The sequence below is a fragment of the Pelobates fuscus genome, chromosome 2 (assembly GCF_036172605.1).
Source record: "Pelobates fuscus isolate aPelFus1 chromosome 2, aPelFus1.pri, whole genome shotgun sequence".
Lineage (NCBI taxonomy): Eukaryota > Metazoa > Chordata > Amphibia > Anura > Pelobatidae > Pelobates > Pelobates fuscus.
This window is the reverse complement of record NC_086318.1, coordinates 428,043,475-428,066,055: the sequence shown is the minus strand read 5'-3', so window position 1 is coordinate 428,066,055 and position 22,581 is coordinate 428,043,475. Positions and strand designations below refer to the sequence as shown.

Sequence of the window (22,581 nt, the reverse complement as noted above, 5' to 3'; positions counted from 1 at the left end):
AGCTTTTGAGACACTTCTTGACTTTCAAACGGTGAGATTACTACAGCGAAGCTTAGGATATAAAGGCTTGTGGGAGAGGTCTTCTAGCCAATTGCAGTTAACAGGGACATGCCAAAAAAAAAATGTAACTACTTTGTACTAGCCCATCACTATCCGTGCTGCATGTTATGCAACATTGAACCAGGAAACACATCTAGTGACCATTTGAGTGACTGCCACTGGAGGAGTCCCTAGGCAGAATGGAAACCATGCCTTTTCTCTGAAACAGCAGTGTTCACAGCAAAAAGCAGACCGGGAGAGGCCTTTAGACACCAGAACAGCTACATTAAGCCATGGTTGTTCTGGTGACTATAGTGTCCCGTGTCCCTTTACGGATTTCAATGGTGGAACATCTCAAATGAGCTTTGACAGAGTCTGTGCTATTTGTTATACAACATTCACACTGAGTGTGTTGGCCAACACTATTGGAACATTAAGTACCTTTGAAGCTTATAGTAAAAAACATTTGTAGTCTAATGGTAGATAAGTAGAAAAAATGATTTACCCTTCTCCCCCACACCCCACCTTTGAGGATTGGACAGAGATAATGAAAGGTGAAACAAGTCAGTGTAGAATTAGTGACTGTGGAATAGCAGGTAGAAAGGAGTATGAGACAGAACTATGTTATTTGCAGCAATAAAAAAGTGAAGGTGTCACACTAAGCAACATAACTTTGTATTATTGCACTCACACAGCTCTGACAGTGGTTATAACTACAGGGATCTGCACCACCACCCCTATGTTGAGAGATAGACACACCGATTAATGAACTGCTCAGATCATAAAACTAGCAGCAGCTGCTGGAGATAAATGTCTTATAAAGCCCTGATGGACAGAGATTTATGAGAAAAGATCAAACCCCATAGACCAAAATTAGAAGCTCCCGATTTGTAAAGTTCTGGGAAGAGAGGGATCTGCTTAAATCTAGTTCGCTTATCCAAGACTGAAAAATCTCAGGAGGCAAGTAATGTATTTTAATTTTTGTTTGCATTTTGAAAACATCTACATAGTACAGTGAAAAAAAATCATATATATATACACACACACACACACACACATATATATACATATATATATATATATACACACACACATATATACATACACATATAAACAACAACAACAAAAAATTGTGCATCATAATTACCCAATTATTTCAATTAAAGGGACAGTATTGTCACCAGAACAACTACAGCCTAATGTAGTTGTTCTGGTGAGTATAATCATTGCCCGCAGGCATTTTTTTTCCATTAGGTATCTCCACCCTCTGTATGGAGACACTGAACTTTTCTCACCGAGATGCAATGAATTAGTTGATCTCCACAAGGAGATGCTGATTGGCTGAGATAAATCACTTCTGATATCAAAAGAAGAGGAACACAGGCAGCACTCCGGGATAATGAAGGTACGTTTATTCGTGGATTCACTTCCTCATCAAATAAACAAATGCAACGTTTCGGCTCAGCAGAGCCTTAATTAAGGCTCTGCTGAGTCAAAACATTGCACTTGTTTTTTTGATGAGGTAGTGAATCCACGAATAAACTTACGTTCATTATCCCGGAGTGCTGCCTGTGTTCCTCTTCTTTTGATATTGCATTGGTGGATTCAGCGGTGTCCATCCTTTAAATGCGGCACCTCCTTGGTGGAAGGCCGGAGCATTCATGCGGAACTCGAGTGCACGGTATTTTGTTTTTGTCTGACTATAATCCCTTCTGATGTCAGCCAAGCAGCCAGATCAAGGACAAAGCCAGCAACAGCAGACTGGAATAAGATTGAAACTATATTAAGGTAGGGAGAGGGGGGGCAGGATAGTGATTTAAATACTATATGGTCAGCAATACACGTTTGTGGCACATTGTTTGCACTCCCCAAGTTTTAAGGTTAGTGTAGATGTGGACCCCTTGCTCACAGTGCCTAGAGAGGTATTGGCTATACCTCACAAGGTTGAAACGATCGTCTGGGGTTGCTGTATCTCTAGCGCAGAGAGAGCAGGCCTGCATTTTGGATCGGTTCCTCCCTTTTGGGTGGAATCAGTCCGATATGCATCTAGTCCTGGTTCTTTTTGAATGGACAAGATTAGCTAAAACCAGCTTGAGATCTAAACGGAGACCCACCAAAGGGCACGCCATTTCATCTGTTGTCCGTTCTCAGTATTTTCTTGCACCCTGTTTTTTGCGCTCCCTGACCCTATATGGCAGTGTTTCCTAACCCAGTCCTCAAGGCACACCTACCAGTCCAGGATTTAAGGATTACCCAGTTTTGTCTAAGGTGGTTTTTCTTTTTTTTCTAAAAACACCTTAGACAAAACTGGGTAATCCTTAAATCCTGGACTGGTAGGTGTGCCTTGAGGACTGGGTTGGGAAACACTGCTATAGGGTTCCTTTAAACGGTCTGAGGCATTAGTTTCCATAAGAATGGTACCACCACAGGGTTATTCACTCAAGTGCAAATTTTGGGACAAAATTCCAAAATGAAAAAAAAAAAAAAAAATGTGTTTAATTATGCCAAATCAAGTAATTACCCTGTAATAAAAATAAAGATTGCATGGATTTTCTGGCAGAAGAAAACTTGCTTTAGGAAATATTTTAAAATGTTTTGAAGTGCTCAGAAGGTTAGAAATAAACTACGGGTTACCTGGCATTCTGGTAATCGTACTAGCTATCTTGTAGTCTGTTTTTGCAGGACAGTTCATTCCAAGAGCACAGAGGGCAAGGATAAGTAACAAGGCCAAGCAGGTAGCACAAAGTACCCAGTATCCCCCCCAGCATCATGAATCGAAATACCAGTGACAAATCTCGTCACTGGCACCATTTTCTTATTTCAGACTATTCTTTCACTTTAACTGCAAGTATTACCTATATGTCTTCCCTCCTAACATTTCAAAATAACCACAGAGTTATTATAATAGAACAATGTGTCCGGTGGTCACTATGTATTTGGGCGGCTAGAGCTTTTAATATGATAGAGAACATCTGTCATTGGAGATTTGTTATGATTGTGCAAGCTCAGGAGATATGTGTCAAAGGTGGAATTAGGGGTCAATTGAGAAACATTTAAACCAAGGATGACAATAAGGAAAACATGGCTTACTGTGACCTGAAATATTCTGTATGCCATTGTGACTAGTTTTTTCTTATCGATACCTTTACAGATGGATTTACCTTACGGCATTGTCTTAATATTGAAAGATTAATAACTGGTAGCATGACGGGTTATCAATGTATATACTCAACATATGCTATAAATTTTCTCTTATAAAACTTCATATAGCACTGTAAACCACAGACCAACACTCCCTCTGCATGATGGGCTACTGAGAGTAAAACCCAAATTCATAAAAATAGATCAAAACTACAAAAAAATTAATACATTTTAAAAAAATGTAAAAGCCTAAAACATAATGATTTGATCAGCAGGCAACAGGATTTCATGTTTTGAGAATTCACACTAGCCTGCCTTAATGGTTAGATCGTTCAACTGCTGCTTCGCCCTCTGGTAATGCATCAGTTCATCGCCACCAAACATGCACACTGACAGTTACTGCCATTAAAATAACTCTGAATTAGGTACAATAAACTCTCAACCTTCGTAAACACAGTGTCCAACTGTGGTTCTTGCAGCACTCCAGTGCAATATGTGGTGTACCAATTTTGGCTTGTTTGCCATATTACCTGATATTGGATATGTTTCTAGGAGAGTTCTTTTAAGTCAAAGCTTTCAGGAACATATTCAAATGTAAAGAAATCCATTTGTATTTTACATACAGTACTATACTACATATTAAAAAAAAAAAAAAAAAAACTATAAAAAAAGGAATTATTTCCAGGTTGCCACTTACCGTTACTGTCCTCTGCTTTTGGATTTAAGCTTTTCTTTGCTACTTCAGCCAACGCGCCTAAACCCAGACCAACAGCCAAACCTGCACCAAGAAAAGGCACAAATTACACAAATGTATATAAGTATCAGATCATCAAAATGTGCAATGCCACCAAAACGTTCATTTGGAGGTTTAAAAATGCAAGATTCAAACCCTGAAAAAGTCAAGGATAATTGTAGGAGAAACAGAAAAGGTCATTTTAAGTTGCACGCAAAGTCATGTATGAATGAATACAGAACCAGTAAATATATTAACTACATTATTGGGATAATAATCCTCCCCCTCATAGAGCTAAATTAGAGAGCAACAAGGTGAACAGTGAAAACAGAATAATAAAACGTGGGGCCACAACTGTAATGAGATAAACAGAGCAATTCGACCCTGTCTGCCAACAGGCATAGGCAGCCACAATTAATAAATAGCTAATGTCACAATCAGAAATCCAGGATAAACATCAAAGTCTGTTTCATTTTTAGATTTAACCCACAAGGTGCCATAGAGGAAGCAAACAGAGGGCTTCCATAGGAATATAAAACACGCGTACTTTCCTACAGAACTAGACTGGGGGGATGACAATGTGGGACGAGCGACATCCGGGCACCCAGACAGAGGACAGGCCCGAGTTGCTACCAATGGGGGTTAGTTATGGCGGGGACGGGGTTTGGAAACCTTGGAATACTTCATAGGAAGTCACTAAGAGGTCAAATTAGGTGACAGACGGGCGTATGGGAGATAGGGCTCTGGGTTCCACAGCTCCTCCCAGCGGGATTATGGAGGTGAGGCGGGACCGTGCTCCCCACATGTATCTGGCGACAGGTAAGACCAGATCTTTCGGGCATCGGCTGATGTCCGGTTTGTTTTCTACTAGATTCTTTTTTTTTTCTTTCTTCTTCCTTCTTCTCCTTTTTCTTTTTTCTCAGGGGGCGGGGGAGTCCTTTCCACAGGGGTAGGTTTTGGAGACGACCCGGGACCGACAGTACAGGCCAAGAGTAAAGTAGCTTGGGGGATGGGGTCTAGTGCCATGGTGACCTGTAGCTTACAGCGGGTTGGAAGAGTATGGGCCGCAAAGTCATACAGCAGGGTAGGAAATCACACACAATGGAGATCAAGATCACTACGTTGAACGTTAAAGGCCTTAACGGCCCGAAGAAGCGTCGTCTCATGTTTAGGGAACTGAAGAGAATGAAATCAGACATTGCTTTCCTCCAAGAGACCCATATTCCTAAACAAGCCAGTTTCAGACTACGGGATCGCGCCTATGCGGGGTCGTACGAAGCAAGGTCCCATCGCAAGCGTAACGGGGTGGCCATCCTTATTAGTAGCGGCTGTCCCTTCCAGCTGATTTCCCAGGAAGCCAACTCGGAAGGCCGGTACGTTATTGTGTCGGGCACCTTACATTCACACGCCATCCATCTGATTAATATTTATGCGCCTAACCTGCCGGATCCCGAATTCTGGCGCTCATTGAGGGATAAACTCTCAACAATGACTCATGGCATGATCATAATGGGGGGGGGGGGGGGGATTTTAATGCGGCCCCGTGCCCGGCGACGGACAGGAGCACGAAGGATGGAGTCCCAAGATCCCAAGGGAGGGGGCGACAGGACCGGTTGCTCAATGACTTCATTGCCGAAACCGGGCTGATAGATGTGTGGAGGGCTCACCACCCGGGAACCAAGGACTACACTTTTTATTCAGCCCCACATGGAACTTACTCCAGGATCGACCTATTTTTAACGAACGCAGCAGGTATCTCCCGCACGATAAGGTCACAGGTAGGTAACATATCATGGTCGGACCACGCAGAGGTCTCCATCACCCTGGGCAACCTCTGTATAGCATCACCATGGACATGGAGACTGAATACGTCCTTATTGCGGGACCCTGAAACGGTGGAACAGATCCGGAAAGGGTTGATAGAATACTTTGAAGTGAACGACACCCCTGACGTGACGGCGAGTACTGTGTGGGCGGCACACAAGGCTGTGTTGCGTGGGATGATTATTAAGTTAGCTACCAGACGGAAGAAGGTGAAACATCAAAAGCTAGAGGCCCTGTTGGGGCAATTGCGGACCTTTGAACAGAAACATCAATTGACCCCGAATGGTGAGCTCTATGGGCAATTGGAAGCAGTGCGGAGAAACATCCGTACACTGTTGTTAGACGACACTGCCAGGTCCATGGTATGGTCGAAACGTACTTTTTTCGAGAAAGCGAACAAAATGGACACTTTACTTGCCAGGAAGCTTCGCCCCAGAAACGAACGGTCTCACATCACGGCAATACGTCACCCGGATGGCACGACTAAATCAATGCCGACGGACATAGCTGAGGTTTTTGAGGAATACTATAAGCAACTATACAATCACACTCCATTGCGAAATACTCACGCCAAACAGGAGGAGGAACACATCCTACAGTATCTTGACACTTTGGGATTGAAGAAGTTGAGCAGAGAAGTGGCGAAGGGTTTTGCAGCTGAAATCACTGACGTAGAAGTGGATAGAGCCATTTCGGGCCTGAAGGGTAATAAGGCACCGGGACCGTATGGTTTTGACGGCACGTATTATAAGACCTACAGGGAAGAAATTACACCCCACCTGGTGAAGCTATTTGAAGACCTGAGGCAAGGTGGGACCTTAGACCCTGACATGTCCATTGCCACGATTGTGCTTCTACCTAAACCTGGGAAAGACCCACTCCACCCCACAAATTACAGGCCTCTCTCATTAATCAACCATGATATGAAAATCCTAGCGAGAGTACAAGCGGACAGATTGAACCCGTTGTTGAACTCCCTTGTACACGCAGACCAGGTAGGTTTTATCCAAGGTCGGCAACTGTTTGAAAATACGAGGAGGAATGCGGACCTGATTTGGAAGCAAAAGGTCACCGGGACACCCACCCTGATAGTATCTATCGACGCAGAAAAGGCCTTCGACAGGGTTCGATGGCAATTTCTGTTCTCCGTGCTGAAGCATTTGGAATTTCCGGAGAAATACATAACTGTTATCAGGGCAATGTACCATAAGGTCAGGGCACAGGTGTCGATACCGGGAGCCCCGCTGAAACCTTTCAGGCTCTACAACGGAACCAGACAGGGATGCCCACTTTCCCCTCTTCTCTTCGTACTAGCGCTTGAACCCTTGCTACAAGCGATACGCAGACACCCGAACATCAGAGGAGTCAGAGTGGGGGATAGAGACTTCACCGTCTCGGCGTATGCGGACGACGTCCTCCGAGAACCTGCAGATTCCATGTCTGCGCTGCAAGAGGTAATAACGACATACGGGGAAGTGTCCGGATATAAAGCGAACATCCACAAGTCCAGCGCTATGTCAGTGGGCCTTTCGGAGGCGGAAACGAGGGACATACAGGAGACTTACAATATAAAGATGGGAAACTACTCCTTGACGTATTTAGGCTGACCCGGAACGTTTATATTCGGCAAACTACACTCCCATGTTCAGGGCGCTGATCAGGGATCTGGAAAAATGGACGGACAAACCTATCTCTTGGATTGGACGGATCAATTCCGTTCAGATGAATGTCCTCCCACGCCTTTTATTTCTATTCCAAGCACTACCTGTACAGGTTGCAAAAGCACAATTGGCCCCGTTACAAAAATCGATAGGGGATTTTATATGGCAGAATAAAAGGCACAGGATCTCCAGAAAAATCCTGTATAGACGTAAAGATAGGGGGGGGGGGCTCGGACTGCCTAACCTGTATTTCTACTACCTTGCTGCTCAATTGACGCAGGTTGCCATGTGGCACTCCCCGCCAGAGGAAAGAAGGTGGGTGGAGATCGAGTCTATGCTAGTCGGTTTAGATATACCCCAATTCACGATGTGGGTCCCTAAGGAACATAGACCTATGATAAGGGTGACATGTCCAGCCATACTCCACTCGCTCCACATCTGGGACATGACAAAAGATAAATACGGACTGGCGTCGGCTCCCTCTCCTCTCACCCCCCTGCTTAGGAACAGAGAGTTCCAGCCCGGCATGGCTCCACAGGGCTTTAGAAACATAGAAAGAGCCGGACTACAGCGGATCCATCAGTTATACCGTAACGGGGGGATCATTCGCTTTGAGGACATACAACAAGGCAACCACTTGACCCCAGCAGACTTTTTTCGATTTCTTCAGGTAAGGGATTTTGCTGGACGACCGCTTATTAGGGCGGCAGCCCTGAAGAAGCTGACGTTCGAGAAAATTTGTTCGGACGAATTGGCACCTAAAGGTATGATCACACTTTTGTATGTTCACCTTAGCACAGAAAATAAAGAGTGGGGGGTTTTGACGTACACTGAGCAATGGGAAGCGGATCTCGGTGAGACATTGGAAGGCATCGAGTGGCAGGAGATATGGGAAGCGAATAAAAATGCTTCCATATGCGTCACACTCCAGGAACAGACTTGGAAGACTATGTTCAGGTGGTATACTACACCTGTAAAACTATACAAAATGCATAAACTGGACACGGACGACTGCTGGAGAGGCTGCGGATCCCGCGGAACATACATTCACATGTGGTGGGATTGCCCGAAGATACGCAGTTTTTGGAAAGCGGTGGAAGATCTGCTGCAACAAACTTTCGATAGACCCCTGAAGATGGACCCCTGGATATATTTACTAAACAGAACAGTTGACGGGTGGACTAGGAGGGAGCAGACACTGACTCATAAAATAACTCTAAGTGCGCGCAGGGAGATAGCGACTAAGTGGCTAAAACCAGAGGGCCCGGAGTTCTCAGGGGTGGTCTCTAGAATACGTGAATGTAGAATTATGGACGACTTGACGGCTAGGGTAAGGGGTACGACAGTGTCTTTACAAAAATTATGGGAGCCTTGGGACAACAGTCCAGTGGGCTCGAGCGGAGTTTGAAGGGATGCTTCTCAGAGACTAGACGCGGTTCATATGGAGGCCCCACGAACTAACACTGATATAATACTGCTAGTGGGGACGTTCTCCCCCCCCCTCCCCTCCCATCTTTCTCTCAACTGATTATCTCTTATCACTTTTTCTCAAAATTTTATTCTTGCTTATTTTGATTCCTGCTCTGCTTTTTCTCTTTATTTTATTTTTGTTTGTACTAATTCTTTATTTCTTTCTCTCTTTTTTTTTTTTCCTTCTTCTTTCTCTTACCCCTTGGTTTCCAAGGGACAAGCTTTTTATATACCAGGCATAGTCAAGCTGCCGGAGGTGCTGGGAAACCCACTACTGATTTTAGCTATAGGACATAAGGTATAAGAAGGGGTCCCAAATGCCGCCTATATGCCTGAACATATATGCATATAAAACTCCCTCGATAGGGTGACGGTTGTGCGGGGAGGCAGGTGAGATGCGCAATGCCTGCTTAATCTATATTGTTTATATCACTTGCAACATTTATGCTGGCTTCTGCGTAAGCCTGACTTTTTCTCTGCACTGATTTTTCCTGTCGAGCAAAAATGGAGAATTCGAATAAAACGAAAATGAAAATAAAAAAAATAAAAAATCCTCGATGGGGGGCAAGTGGTACAGAATTCATGGAGTGGCTTGTCATATGGGCTGATGTCAATTGTTGTGTTTGCACGATTGTTATTTTGCATTTTGGCTTCTGTGCAAGCCTCCAAGTTGCGTTATTCTTGTCTTGCCTATCGTGTGCAAAAATAAAGAATTTAAAAAAAAAAAAAAAAGGAATAGAAAACACGAATGGCTGTTGGGGTGCTTATCCCAAAGAGACTGGTCAGAGCTCAGAATGTGATTTAGATATTTAGCCATCCAATGTATAAAGTCAGGCAGAAATATAGCTACCTTGGATATAAAACACGGCCATAGGTTGTGACTAAATGCCCTTATTTTCCACTTGAGTTAAAAAGACAGGAGAGATTTTAAAACTATTTGTGCATTTTGAATCATTTTATTGCCATTTCAGCAGCAAAGTGAATGTTTCAATCATATTCGGTTTCACAAATTTAAAACGTAAAACATAATTTAATAGTTTAAAGCAAAAGTAATAAAATTATCAAAATGGAAAATTACTGGCTTCCATGCAAAATCAAGCAAGTCACTTACAACATAGCCAGATTGAAGACAGGTTACAGTGGATGCATTGTATGGCACTGAATATACAGTCTGTACACCGGACTACCCAGAAGGTAGATCCCCAGATGTTTTAAAACTACAACTTCCATGACCCTTTGTCATTCTAAAAGGCATGGGAGTTTTAGTTTTAGAACATTTGGACACCCCTGATGTATAGTGTGTGCCAGTCCTAGTACTGAAAAGGGTAGATAACTATATATTTCAACTCGAGCCCATATGACTTCTCTGAAGGGCATCGCTGGGGCGGCCTGACCTGCGCCTGAGGAGGTCGGGGCGGGGAGGACCCGATCATGCTGAAAGTACGATATACCGCCATGACACGAAGTGATGCGTACTGGCTTGAATCATTGACCTAATAAACTGTCGACCGACGGAGGTAATAAGGAACTGAACATATGGAGAAAATTGTCTCCAAAATATGACTCCTTCGACCGACGGGAGGAAGGGGATGTAGCACCAGATAAGTGACATCATGGGGCGACACAACCCACACCTGACCAGCGGGTTACACTATTAGGCAGACACAACCAAGCTTCTATCTGTCACACACGTGACCCGTGGAACAACTCCGTACCCGAATTCTTGACCATATAACGATCCAACCTACCAAGCGACCAATTTCCCTTCATACACTCAACCTCATAACCCGTAGGACAGGGGTCTCTAATGATGGTCGAGAACACTCTCCTGCTCCACCTGTCACATAATTTCGATACTGAAGCTACATCCTTCATTTAAACTGTCCGATTTATAAGCACAACTCTCCAGAAGACCCTTAGAATAGGGTTCGGAAACGGCTCTTTTTTTTTTATTTTCTTTTTTGCATTTAACCAGTTATTGTTACTGTTATTGAAACTGCTCTAGCTATGAGACAAGCACCCGTCTAAACTTGTTACACTTGTTTATAGCCTATTGATTGACAGCTTTTACGATGCTTGACACATGTGAGATTGCTCAAAAACGATAATGCCTACTGTTTACACTATTGATGTCATTGTTCAACTTGTTTTACAACGCATATATGATGTAGTGGGATAAGCATGTGTTACAGCACTCACTTGAACATCACAATAAAGAATTTACAAAAAAACTATATATTTCAATCCAATTGGTCCTCCAATTGAGTGAACACAAAAGATTCTGGGAGACAGTACTTATGTGTGTCTATATAACCTTTAACAAGAGCTTTATTGTCTGCAATGGTCTCAATTACAATGCGCCAAGGACTTGCGTAATTTTGGGTTTGGTTACTAGAATTACTTGAAAAGGTACTTGTCTGTTAGAATCCCACTTGCAAACTTTTACAAAGTGTTCTAAAGCTAGTAATACCTCCAAAGTTGGCAAGCCTGCCGATCCGCGTGACTGGTACCTTCCGCTCACGTGCTCGTTCACTGAGCTGAAATAGAACAAATTTAATTAGGAGGAAAAAAATATATAACTTGGTAATTTCACTTTGTATCTACAAATTGCAACCAAAAAGGTTACGGTTAATTTTAAAGTGGAGAAGTCATGTCACGTCTGTGGAATTTACTCAATGAATACAGCAATTTGTGTTGAGCTTTTTTCATGACATGTCGAGTTTTCTTATAAAAATTAACAATTTAGCAAAGTACATCATAAGCTAGTCCAGACAAGGCACAGCCAGAGCAAACATAGCAAATGAAAATGAGGCAAAACGGTTTCATGTCTCCTCTTCTCGGTCTGCTCTCTCTCTGTGCTGACTGCCAGGTGCAAAGGACAACGCTTACAATGTTTGATAGGCAGCCAAGATGGAGTTGCCCAGCTGCAAATCAAAAGTATGTGTTTCTACATTTAAATTTTCTTATTCATAACTCGCAAATATATATTGAAAAGAAAGAGTTTTTTTAAGTGGGCATGGAGGTAGGAGTCTGAAAGTGCAGTATTTCTGCTTAAAAGACTGCATATACCAGGGTTATTTGCAATTGTGTGCTGGAGGCCAATTACTTCCCACAACTCTGCCCAATGTCAATCCTATGCATATTTTACACATCCCTGCATCCTACCTCTTCTTCCTTCCCCACTCTTCTCCCCTCTCCGGCTCTGAGTACAAGCATGCACTCTGAGCCGGTTAAAGATCATTATTCCAAAAACTTTAAAAATATATATATATTCCTGAACAAAAACAAAACCTAGAATCCAGCACCAATAACAAAAGACTTAGGGGCATGTAATCACTGTCAGAATTCAGACCCTGGTGGTTTCCCTTCATCAGTTGAAACCCAAGAGTCACCACAGCTCATTGGTCAGCCTGGGACCACTAAATGACAACGCTATTATTCCTGTTCAAGTCATATATTGCAGAAGTGAATCTTCCACTTTATCAGGGCAGCTGCAGAGTGGCCAGGCTTTGGGTGCCAGAGAGAGTTGTAGGTTTTCTCAAACCAGTTAAACTCTTGCATCTAGAGTGGTCCTTTAAAGTGCTGAACATATGAAATTAAAGGACAAATATACGTGGTAACATGATATTGCTTCTGTTGGGACACTATTCCATGTATTTTCTACCTTTTCTGTGATGTCATTTTAATTATACTGTATACAGGGAGACTAGATGGCATAAATGGCATGATTTTTTTTCCCCCCCAAAAGGTTCATAGATAAAATGATGCCTTCTCAGCCAGTGTCAGTGATCGTACAGCAGCATACACATGAACAGTGTTTTGCTTCTTGTAGTTACAGACAGTACAGCATCCAATGAGACACCAGTAGACCATACTCCAAAGAAAATTGTAAAAATACAGAAATGGGGGGAAGAAAAAAAAGTAAACATCCTGTGCCCATGTTTCCTATTTATGTTGATCAACCCCAGCCGATTATACAATTACTGAATTGTAATTTAAAACCTAAATTTTAAAAAAAGCCAAACTTTACCTGAAATTTTAATTTGTTTTCCCAGTTTGCAAATGTTTGGCATTGATCCAATAAACCTCAGTCAGAGTAATAAACCTTTCTTGATTTTAAAAGAAGCAGCTTATCTACTTAACAATTACAGAAATAGCCCTACACAGAGGAAGTCATCTTATACCAACACTTCTTTCCTAACAAGCCTGCTCCTGAATGCTGTGAAGATTAGAACTTTATCAATCCTCAATTCAGAGGAAGGGAGGAAATATCTAATAATAAATAAAGGTGAACTCGATGGAGTTACAACCTGGTACTTAGAAGGCAGCACAGCAGCTCAGAAGAGTGGCCACAATCTAGCAACAGCAACTATTCTGTCTGGAGGGCGAGGAGGAGCATGAAAACATGCAGTAACACTCATGGTCTACATGCCACCCACAGCCTGCTGCAGCTGATTCACACACTGTGATCAACTCTCCAGACATTAAACGATGTGGCAAGTGGACGTGCAGATAGTCACATTTTTTAACAAGCTTTCCAAAGAGTCATCATGCTTTATAGAGCTGGTAATCTGCCCTGCACGTAGAGGGGTTTAGCACTATACCAACCGAGCCCAAACAAAATAAATACTAAGTAAGCAATATAGAGAGCTATTCGGAGCTAGACGGCTCCCATCCTCCCCAGCCATTTCAATGCACAAATCAGAAATGCATGAAAAATTTCCTGGATATGGCAAAGCAGGTAACACGCATTGGATTTCGTCTCCAGCAGCATTAAATAGATGACAGCTCTGTCCACATAAGGTTGGTATGCAAGGTGTTAAAACAAACCATCCAGCACCACCACGCAATAGCTTGCAGGATGTAAAAACAGAAAACAGGACCTTACCAATATTATGCTTCCCCTTTTTCCACAGAAAAATTAGTATATTGAAAGGGATACTTGGACAGGCTGTGCCACTGGATTGAAAATATTACATCACACCTCACACCCTTCTGCAGAAATACAGATTTAGTGTTGTGAGCATTGACAACTTTAAAAAACCAAACCAAAATGGATATACATTTAAAAAAAAAAAAAATACACAAACATACCATATATACATATTTCTACATACCATCTGTTTGTGGGGTTTGTGTTCAGTTTTGTTTTTCGCTTCTCTGGCCTTTTCAATATCCTCTGCTGTTAAGCCGCTGACAGAGCTGTGGTCCTGGTGGAAGCCCCTCTTTTGGCCTGCTGCAGCAAATGCACCAGCCGTATGTCTAATTTTGCCAAATAAGGCCCCATTGTCCTTTTGAGAATCTGGGTCCGGATGAAAAGGGTTGTCCATTTGACTTTGTCTCCTGTCGGTGTTATCAGTGTTGTGAATTTCCGATTTTGCTTCTGTGTGGTGGCTACTATAGCCCTGGTTAGAAGAGGGAGAATATTCTATGCCGGCAATCTCAGAGACCGGCCCTGAGAAGCTGTCTGCACCTATGTCTTGCCCTGCAAGATTCTCTTGTTGCTTGCCAAGCTCCTGTATGTGGGATATTAGAAAGTCACAAAACATGACAAGGATAAATTTTAACAATGCTTTTTTTATGGGGAGGAGGGGGGGATTTAATTAGACTAAAAGGGCCCATCAAATAATTACAGCTTAAAGAGACTCAGTCACCCAGAGCACTAGCACAATAGCATGGTCTGAGTACAGTGGTCCGGTCTAACTCTGCACTTTTTAGAAACTGCAGTGTTTATATTGCAGGGTTAAAACCAGCTCTAGTGGCGCCTGAGCATTAGGTCCCCAATACTGCTCTATTAGGAGCATGGGAGGCGAACAGCAACATAATGAAAAAAAAACGTAGGTTAAACTGATAAAAACAGGGGAGGGGACCCATTTCTGACCAAGGACAAGGACACTCTAGCATTACAAAATTGTATCCCTAATGCTGCAGTGACCCTTTAATGAAGCAGTCATGGTGCAGAGTTCAGCCCCTCTAGCTTTTGTCAATGCATAAAAATTTTTTTTTTTTTTTATTATTATTACAAAGTCTCACAGACGCCAAAGACATTCCATCGCCCCAGAGAAAAATGGACCAAAAAACAATATTTAAAAAAAAATAAAAAAAACACACCCTACAACAAATGCTATATTTTCTGTACAAAGCAAGTTTTTTTGGGTAACCTTACTCAAACTGAAGAAGAGGGGAGGGGAAAAAATAAAATAAAATAAAAAACACTTCAACTCGCCTGCATCTTTCCCATAGCAGCACTGAAACGTTCCTCTACCGCCACTTGCCAACTCTTTGCAAACATGGTGGCATCACCCCCAAGAGCAACAGGCTTCCACAAGTTACCCTTCTGCACCTCCAGCACTGCCTTGCTGAGTTTGGCCAGCCCCCTCATGAGCATAATGGCATCCCCCGCCATGATTGGTCACTGCTATCCACACCTGTAAGATAAAGAAAAAAAATATAAATAAAAATGAAAAACAAAATTACAAAAAAAAAAAAAACACACACTCGTCAGAGAGACCTATTGAAGTCAGATCATTGATGTAGTTAGAAAGTGTGAAAACCTCAAACGCGATGCCTGTCATATGTTTAATGTTGTATTTTGGTAAATGCTACAGGTTACACTTGTATGAGCCGTGGTGGCTCACCAGTTTTGCAATGCACAAACCAAAAATAAAGAATTAAAAAAAAAAAAGTGTGGAAACGACAAGTCTCTTACAGGGCACACACACACACACACACAATAGAGTAGAATGCTACAAATAATAAACATGCTGCCATACACACAGCATTATGTGACACATTACTCACATCCCACATACTCTGGAAAAACATGCAAAAACCACTTTAACAACAGACAAACACAAGCAAGCATGTGAAGAAATGTTTGTTTTGATGTTGTGTTGAAGTGAAAGAAATATTGCATCACTGCTTCATTATTCTAGTGAAAGATGAGACATCACTAGCCCTGCCATGTTCAAAAACACTAACATTTCCAAAAAAAATAAAAAAAATAAAATACTAATCACCCACCACCTTTGGGGAATGACTTCATATGGTGCTAAATGATAAGCTCCTCTCCACCCATCTAAGGCAAGAATCGGAATCTACAGGTCTGAGTGGGAAGGAGGTGTCCGTATCAAATCCAACTCAATGTGTCAAATTAAAGGGACACACACACACACACACACACACACACACACTAGAAGAATGTATTTACAATAAACTCATTAGAAATAATGTTTTAGTGCAGACTATGCATGTTCATTGATAAAACAAGTTATTACGTACAATTAAAATATAACTACATGCACTTTCGTGGTTACTAGAACTCGAGTTCAGTATTCTATAGACAGGCAATATTTTGTATCTCTCCAGGCTGGTAAAAAAACATTACAGAGCTTTGTCATACAAAACATCACATCGGGGAGGCGGAGCCTAACAGCCAACGTGAACGGTCGCACGTCTATGGAGCTCCGGACCGCGAGGTGCATAACTTACCGATTTTCGGCACTCCAGCTAAGCAAACAGGCCTCAAACAACCCCCTCAACATACCCAAGACCCATGGGGAAAAAAGCGAAAAAGCCTCGGCAGGAGGCACCCCGGCTAGGCATGAGCATTGGGGACATGTGGAGACAGGCCCAGGGCGCCCACGGGCACAACATGGCGGCCATCTCAGGAGACTGCTCTGACCTCTCAGAGGACTTCTCCTACGGCACAGAGGAAAGCTACATGCCTGCTCCAGCGCTCCCACCACCGCCGCCTCCCTCGACAAAGCAGGACTCTGCCCCGGTGACAACCACTATACTGAAAGAGCTGCTGGCGGATCTGCAAAAAAACCTCCAGGCAGACATGGCCACGATACGCCAGGACCTGAAGGGCCTGACAGGCCGCATCGGAGCGTTAGAAACCACCTCACAATCCAGCATGCAACGGATCACAACACTGCAACAGGAGGTCAGTGATCTGAAAAAGCAAAACCTGACGTTTGAAAGCCGCTTTGCAAGATGCCCGTCGTCGAAACAACTGGAAAGTAAGGGGAATCCCTGAAAACACACCAGACGCTGAACTCCAACACGTGGTGAGAAGACTGATAACAGCCATACTAACGCCCAAACAAGCCAAAGCAATAGTGGCAGAGGATATGTTCAGAGTGCCCAAGCCAGCAAAAGCACCGCCAACGACTTCCAGGGATCTGATAATCCAGTTCCAAAATGGAAAGGACAAAGCAGCTGTCATGAACGCGCTTAGGGGCAACTCACCATATACTTTTGAGGACATGTCATTAACATTCTATGCAGACCTCAGCGGCAGCACACTGGCATGGCGCAGAGAATTGAGACCACTCACCGCACTTCTCCAACAGCACAAGATAAGCTATCGCTGGCGCCCCTCTCAAGCTCTATCCATCACCCATGGGGATACAACCCACGTGGTCCGAGACCTCCAAGAAGCCGTCACAGCCCTGCCAAACCTAGGGATCCACCAACGATTTCTTAACATGGCCCCCCAGAGTATGGCACCTAAATTGACCCACAGTTGGAACCCAGGAACATCCACAGAATTCGTGCCCAAACAGGCACCATCTGGTGCACCCACCCGAGATAAAACCAGACCCCGTACGGGACTGCCACCTACAGGCCCTGACCGGGACTCTTATGCCTAAACACCCATACCCACGCAAGGCATACAAACCCACATCCCGCTAGTATCATGCTGAACCGGGACTGTGGCATAGACCGAAGCTTATACCAAGACTCGGCTCGCTGGCACAGATGGACCATACAGCAGTAGAACACCCTACAGACACCGGTTCCATGCTAACCTTGTTAAATCGTATATATATATATATATATATTTTTTTTTTTTTTTTTTTCTCTGATGTTTTAATTAATTTTTTTTTTCTTCTCTTTAGTGCAAGCAGTCTCTAAAGGTTTATTTTACCATACATATACGGTCCTCGGACCAGCTTCAGTAGACAATGCTGCATATAAGCGTTAACCTCAGTGAATTGTGTTATAATATACTTTGAGCAATTCGATTTTATCTGCAGTAATTAACCTATACCCAGCTGTGTCTAACCTGCCAAAGTTAACCTACGACAGGTATCTCTCACTCGTACTTAATTTGACAAAATGCTGAGTATCATAGGTTCAGAACAGCATACGACAGGCGTATAACCACACATATTGTACCTTCTGGGAGCAGATACCTGGACCGTTTATCCTACGTTTAATTATGCTTTTTCGTTGATTATGTTCCTCTTTTCCTTTCTTTTTAACATACAAACGACAAAGAATATAACAAAGATAAACGGCATAACAAGCCAAGATACAAACCTCACTTGTAACCATAAAGCAGCTCTCCTGGAGACTACTGAAATGATTTAGATGATATGTAACCGTCTATAAAGTGCTAGCTTCTTTAAGACGACCAATTTAGCATCGTTAAGCTCTAAAAACGTTTGTTTTTATAATTATTTGCCTCCTCTACTTCGACTTAGCTATTATAAATGTCTAGATAAGCTGGATAAATAACAAAAAAAATGTGCATATTCTCCTGCCACTGTCTAACATGTATTGATCTTGATATACGCTGTTGTGGCGTTCGTTGACACCTTGTACCCACCTGCACAACCAAAATAAAGAATTAAAAAAAAAAAAAAACCACCACATCGGAAGACTTCACACCAACATCTCTATCTATTCATTCTCCTTTCTCGTCAATATCAAGTACGACCGTGACACGTTTGGTCAAGTGGGTAATGCAACAGGCCAGTGTGGAAAACTATTTTGGAGCACACTTGACCAAAGGAGCAACCGCTTCCAAGGTTCTCTTTGGGGGAACATTGGGAGGATTAAATGAGGGCTGCCGATCCGTTGGCCCTTCCATTTTTGGTTTCATAGGTTGCCACAGTAGGTACATCAATCATGTGTTGTGTATTTCGATTGTGGTTTTTATATGCTGGTTTGTGAGTTGTTGGTTCATGATTTTATCAATACTTTGATGGGCTTCTATTTAGCGAGTTTGAGTAATTGGCATTATGGGGAATAGCTTGAATCTTACTAGTTAAAAACATTACAAAAATCCTTACTGGAAACACTTGTCATTAATATTTGGCCTTTTTATAAGAGGAATTGCTTACATCCCTGTTGCTTGGACTTCTCAGCATTACATGGACCACATGGTATATGATACAAAGGAATCTCTAAGAAAATGATTGTAAATGGGATAAGCATGTTTGTCTTGACTGGAAACATAAATTCAAGTCTAAGTGTATGAAGTAGCCAGACAAAAGTCAGAGCGAGCCACAAACAGCTGCTGTACAATTACTCATCACTGAATTTCTAAGTCTCTTTAGGAAGCTGGATTGTTAACAGATTTATAAAAAAGCACAGAACATTTAGCCTAAAATGTCCTACTTACTAGAACAGGTCACTGTGGTTCGGGTGACTAGTCATGTTTAACCAATAGCAAAAAAAAAAAAAAGATTTTTTTTTAATAAATTTAAAGCAGCAAACCAGCATTCACACATTTTAACTGCTGTGCAAGGTTAGAGGCTTTGAAGCAAAAAAAAAAAAAAAAATGACACGCATTATCGCCCGTTCTGTTTTTAATAAAAAAAATTGAAAGAAAAAAACAAGGAAATTTCTTTTTTACAATTGACAAAGCAAACCTCAATAAAAGTGTACTTTTATTTTTATAACAAAGTCCGAGTGTGTAATCCATTTTTGTCTGTAGAGCGATCGATATATATTTAAAAGAATACGGCTATGCATGAAAAGAATGTTCTGGCTTCCACTCACTGCACAACTTATAGGTTCTCAGAAAACGCAGGAACTTCAAAATCTGAGGATATTTATTCATTACTTTTAACTTCCTGTACTTGCATACATTTAATGCATTATCTACACAATGAATAAAAAAGACAAATTCAGCATGTCCCTTTAAAAATTAAGAGTCATTCTGGGCCAAGGCAGGAATCACCAACGTCCAGCACTTACTAGACAATAAGGGTGTCATGGCATTCGCAGACATACAGGACAAATGGCACCTACCAATGGGAGAGATATTTACCTACCTTAGACTCAAAGGAATCATACTGACGCATGTGAACCTGCACAAAATTACCCGGGAGCAATCATTACTAGCAGGCGGGATCATAGATAGATGTTGGGCCACACCAGGCAAACCAAAAGCCATCTCCCTCTGTTACAAAATGTGGGAAACAACGTTACCACAGCAAATTCCCCTCTGTAAGACAAAATGGGAGGAAGACTGCTCCCTACAACTCTCAGGGGAAGACTGGGTAAGGGCCCTGAATGGCCTCTTAAAACTCACTATATGTTACACGCACATAGAAGCCCATAGGAAACTACTCTATAGGTGGTACATGACGCCACTTTGGTTACACAAGATATACCCCAGTGTATTACCGACATGCTGGAGATGTTCCAGGGATACTGGTACATTCCTTCACATTTGGTGGACATGCCCAGTGATTCAGCCCCTCTGGACAGAGGTTGGGAGACTACTGAGTGAGCTGGGCATTGTGAATCTACTGCCAAGCCCGCAAACATACCTCATGCTCCTGTTCCCCAGTGATCACGCTAGAGAACACAGACAAGTATGCGCTATCGTATTACTGGCGGCCAGGAACCTCCTAGCGACGAACTGGAAGTCGCATCTATGCCCCTCAAAATCACAATTATGGGACAAGATTCAACAGTACCATGTTTATGAACGTATGACGATGACTCAGTGTAGAAACGCAGCAGTTCCACTTGGCGTGGAAACCATGGATACACTTCTACAACCAGACCACAAATTCCCAGAACCCACCCCAAGACCATTTATGTATAGCTAAACAGAGTGTACCGACACACAACACCTTGCACCGAGAACCAGCCCTCCTGCTTAACTAGACTGACTTGCCCACCGACGCCTGAAGACAGGTAGACATTGTGGATGTGAGGAACCACATCATGTAACCTTACCTATACACATATTGGGTGTAGAGATGTTATGGGTATGGTCTGCCTACAAGAAACTATAATAACTTTGTCAACACCTTTTATGCATTATCCTATTGTCTGGATTTTTTCACTGTTCCCCTTATACTTCCCTTCTCTCTTCTGTATCCCATATGCCTGAAAAAACAATAAAAAGTTGTCTTTATGAAAAAATAAAAAAATAAAAAGGCATTCCAAAAACTGAAGTCATGATATGAGAGCATGAACAGCCCATTCTGTTAAACAAGGTACACAGTGCACTACAGAAACCTGTTTACATACGAGAAGCTAGGAAAACACAAAGCACAGCACCGGGTCAGCATGTAATGGGACACGAGAGGGGAGTACAACAAGCGAGCGTTTCCAGATACCGTTCATACTATGCAGAGTGACAACATATTCTTTCACATTATTAAATGACATTATGTGACAAGAGCAGCTGGAGGGGAGGTAACAGGTAACGGTCAGATCTTAAAAGGTCAAGCAGCAAATCCGTAAACAAAGATTTCATGACTAAACATATCAACGTTTTATAATAAATGCATTGGCAAATGTGAGAATATAAAAAATAAAGAATAAAATAGGGCAGGTAATAGTCACTATTGTCAAAATGCAGCCACAAAGTTACTGTAGAGCTAATTATTAATAAACGTTTGAGAGGTCATATTTCATTTTGCCGCTACAGACTCGAGAAGAGAACGATCAGTTCTCCGGCTATAATTAATGTTACATCGAAAGCAGCACCATCAAAACATGTTTTTGAGTGTTAAACATTACTGAACAAATACACGAAGACCTGACCTGTATGACTGTACAACATGCTTAATTGGACTTAAACTGTGGGAAAATCCCTTTATTGTAATACTTCTCTACGTGAAGAATTCCATTAGCGTAGTAGCCCTATCAATGCTAATCTACGGAAAAGCATTTGATTGGCTAAGATTATCTGTGCAGACAAAGTCCGTAGGAAGGGGAGTGAGAGCCGCAACAAGACTGACACAGCTGTGTCAAAAACAACAACAAAAAAACACCAAGGAGAGAACCAACTCTCAGCTAAAGCTCTGGTCAATCCCTCATACACAATATCAATATTCTGCAAACACTTTGGTAATCTACATTCCCAAAGGACAGTAGATTCCTTAAACTGTACCTATTAATTTAGTTAGTAACATAAGGGAAAAAAATTATTCATTATGCATGAAAATAGAAGTACACTTTAAGTAGGACACACCAAATTTATATAAAAAGCTTCACGGATCATGCCAGCATATTTTATACGAGTTCATAGAGAGAATGTGGTCTATAGCTGCACTCCACTACCTTACCAAAAACAACAGAGTAAGAACACCGAATCAGTACACAATAAGGACATGGTTTGAATGGAGTGTAAATGAGTGAATAAAAAAGTTAAAACGAATAAATTAAGTGTGTGTTCACCACTCACTACACCCTAAATCTGTGAGATGTTGGTTTTGCACCTACTGCTTTTAACACCGCCTGCGGTGGTGCAGCCCCCCATGACCTGTTATAGACTGCACTACACGATCAGTTAAGGTCACGTTATAGCTCTGCAGCATAGCTCTGTTGGCCCAGGTCTGCCTAGAAACAAGAAACAGGACACATACAAAAACCAAGGGATAGGCCGGCCTGCCTGCCCTCTGAGCTTTCCCTTTATATATTTTTGTTGGTAGATTAAGACTGATACAGGAG

At 42.3% G+C, this 22,581-nt stretch overlaps 1 protein-coding gene across 1 annotated transcript in view; it reads right to left on the bottom strand.

The window, feature by feature from the left end:
- The window catches only part of COQ8A (coenzyme Q8A), a 68,748-nt gene that overhangs the window by 37,740 nt on the left and 8,427 nt on the right, over positions 1-22,581 (bottom strand). Inside the window, exons 2-5 of the mRNA XM_063444055.1 lie at positions 15,095-15,296; positions 13,986-14,384; positions 11,339-11,405; positions 3,878-3,958 (exon numbers count right to left, since the gene is read on the bottom strand). Coding sequence (XP_063300125.1) covers positions 3,878-3,958; positions 11,339-11,405; positions 13,986-14,384; positions 15,095-15,274 — 727 coding nt within the window. The 5' untranslated portion in view covers positions 15,275-15,296. The remainder of the gene's footprint in view (positions 1-3,877; positions 3,959-11,338; positions 11,406-13,985; positions 14,385-15,094; positions 15,297-22,581) is intronic.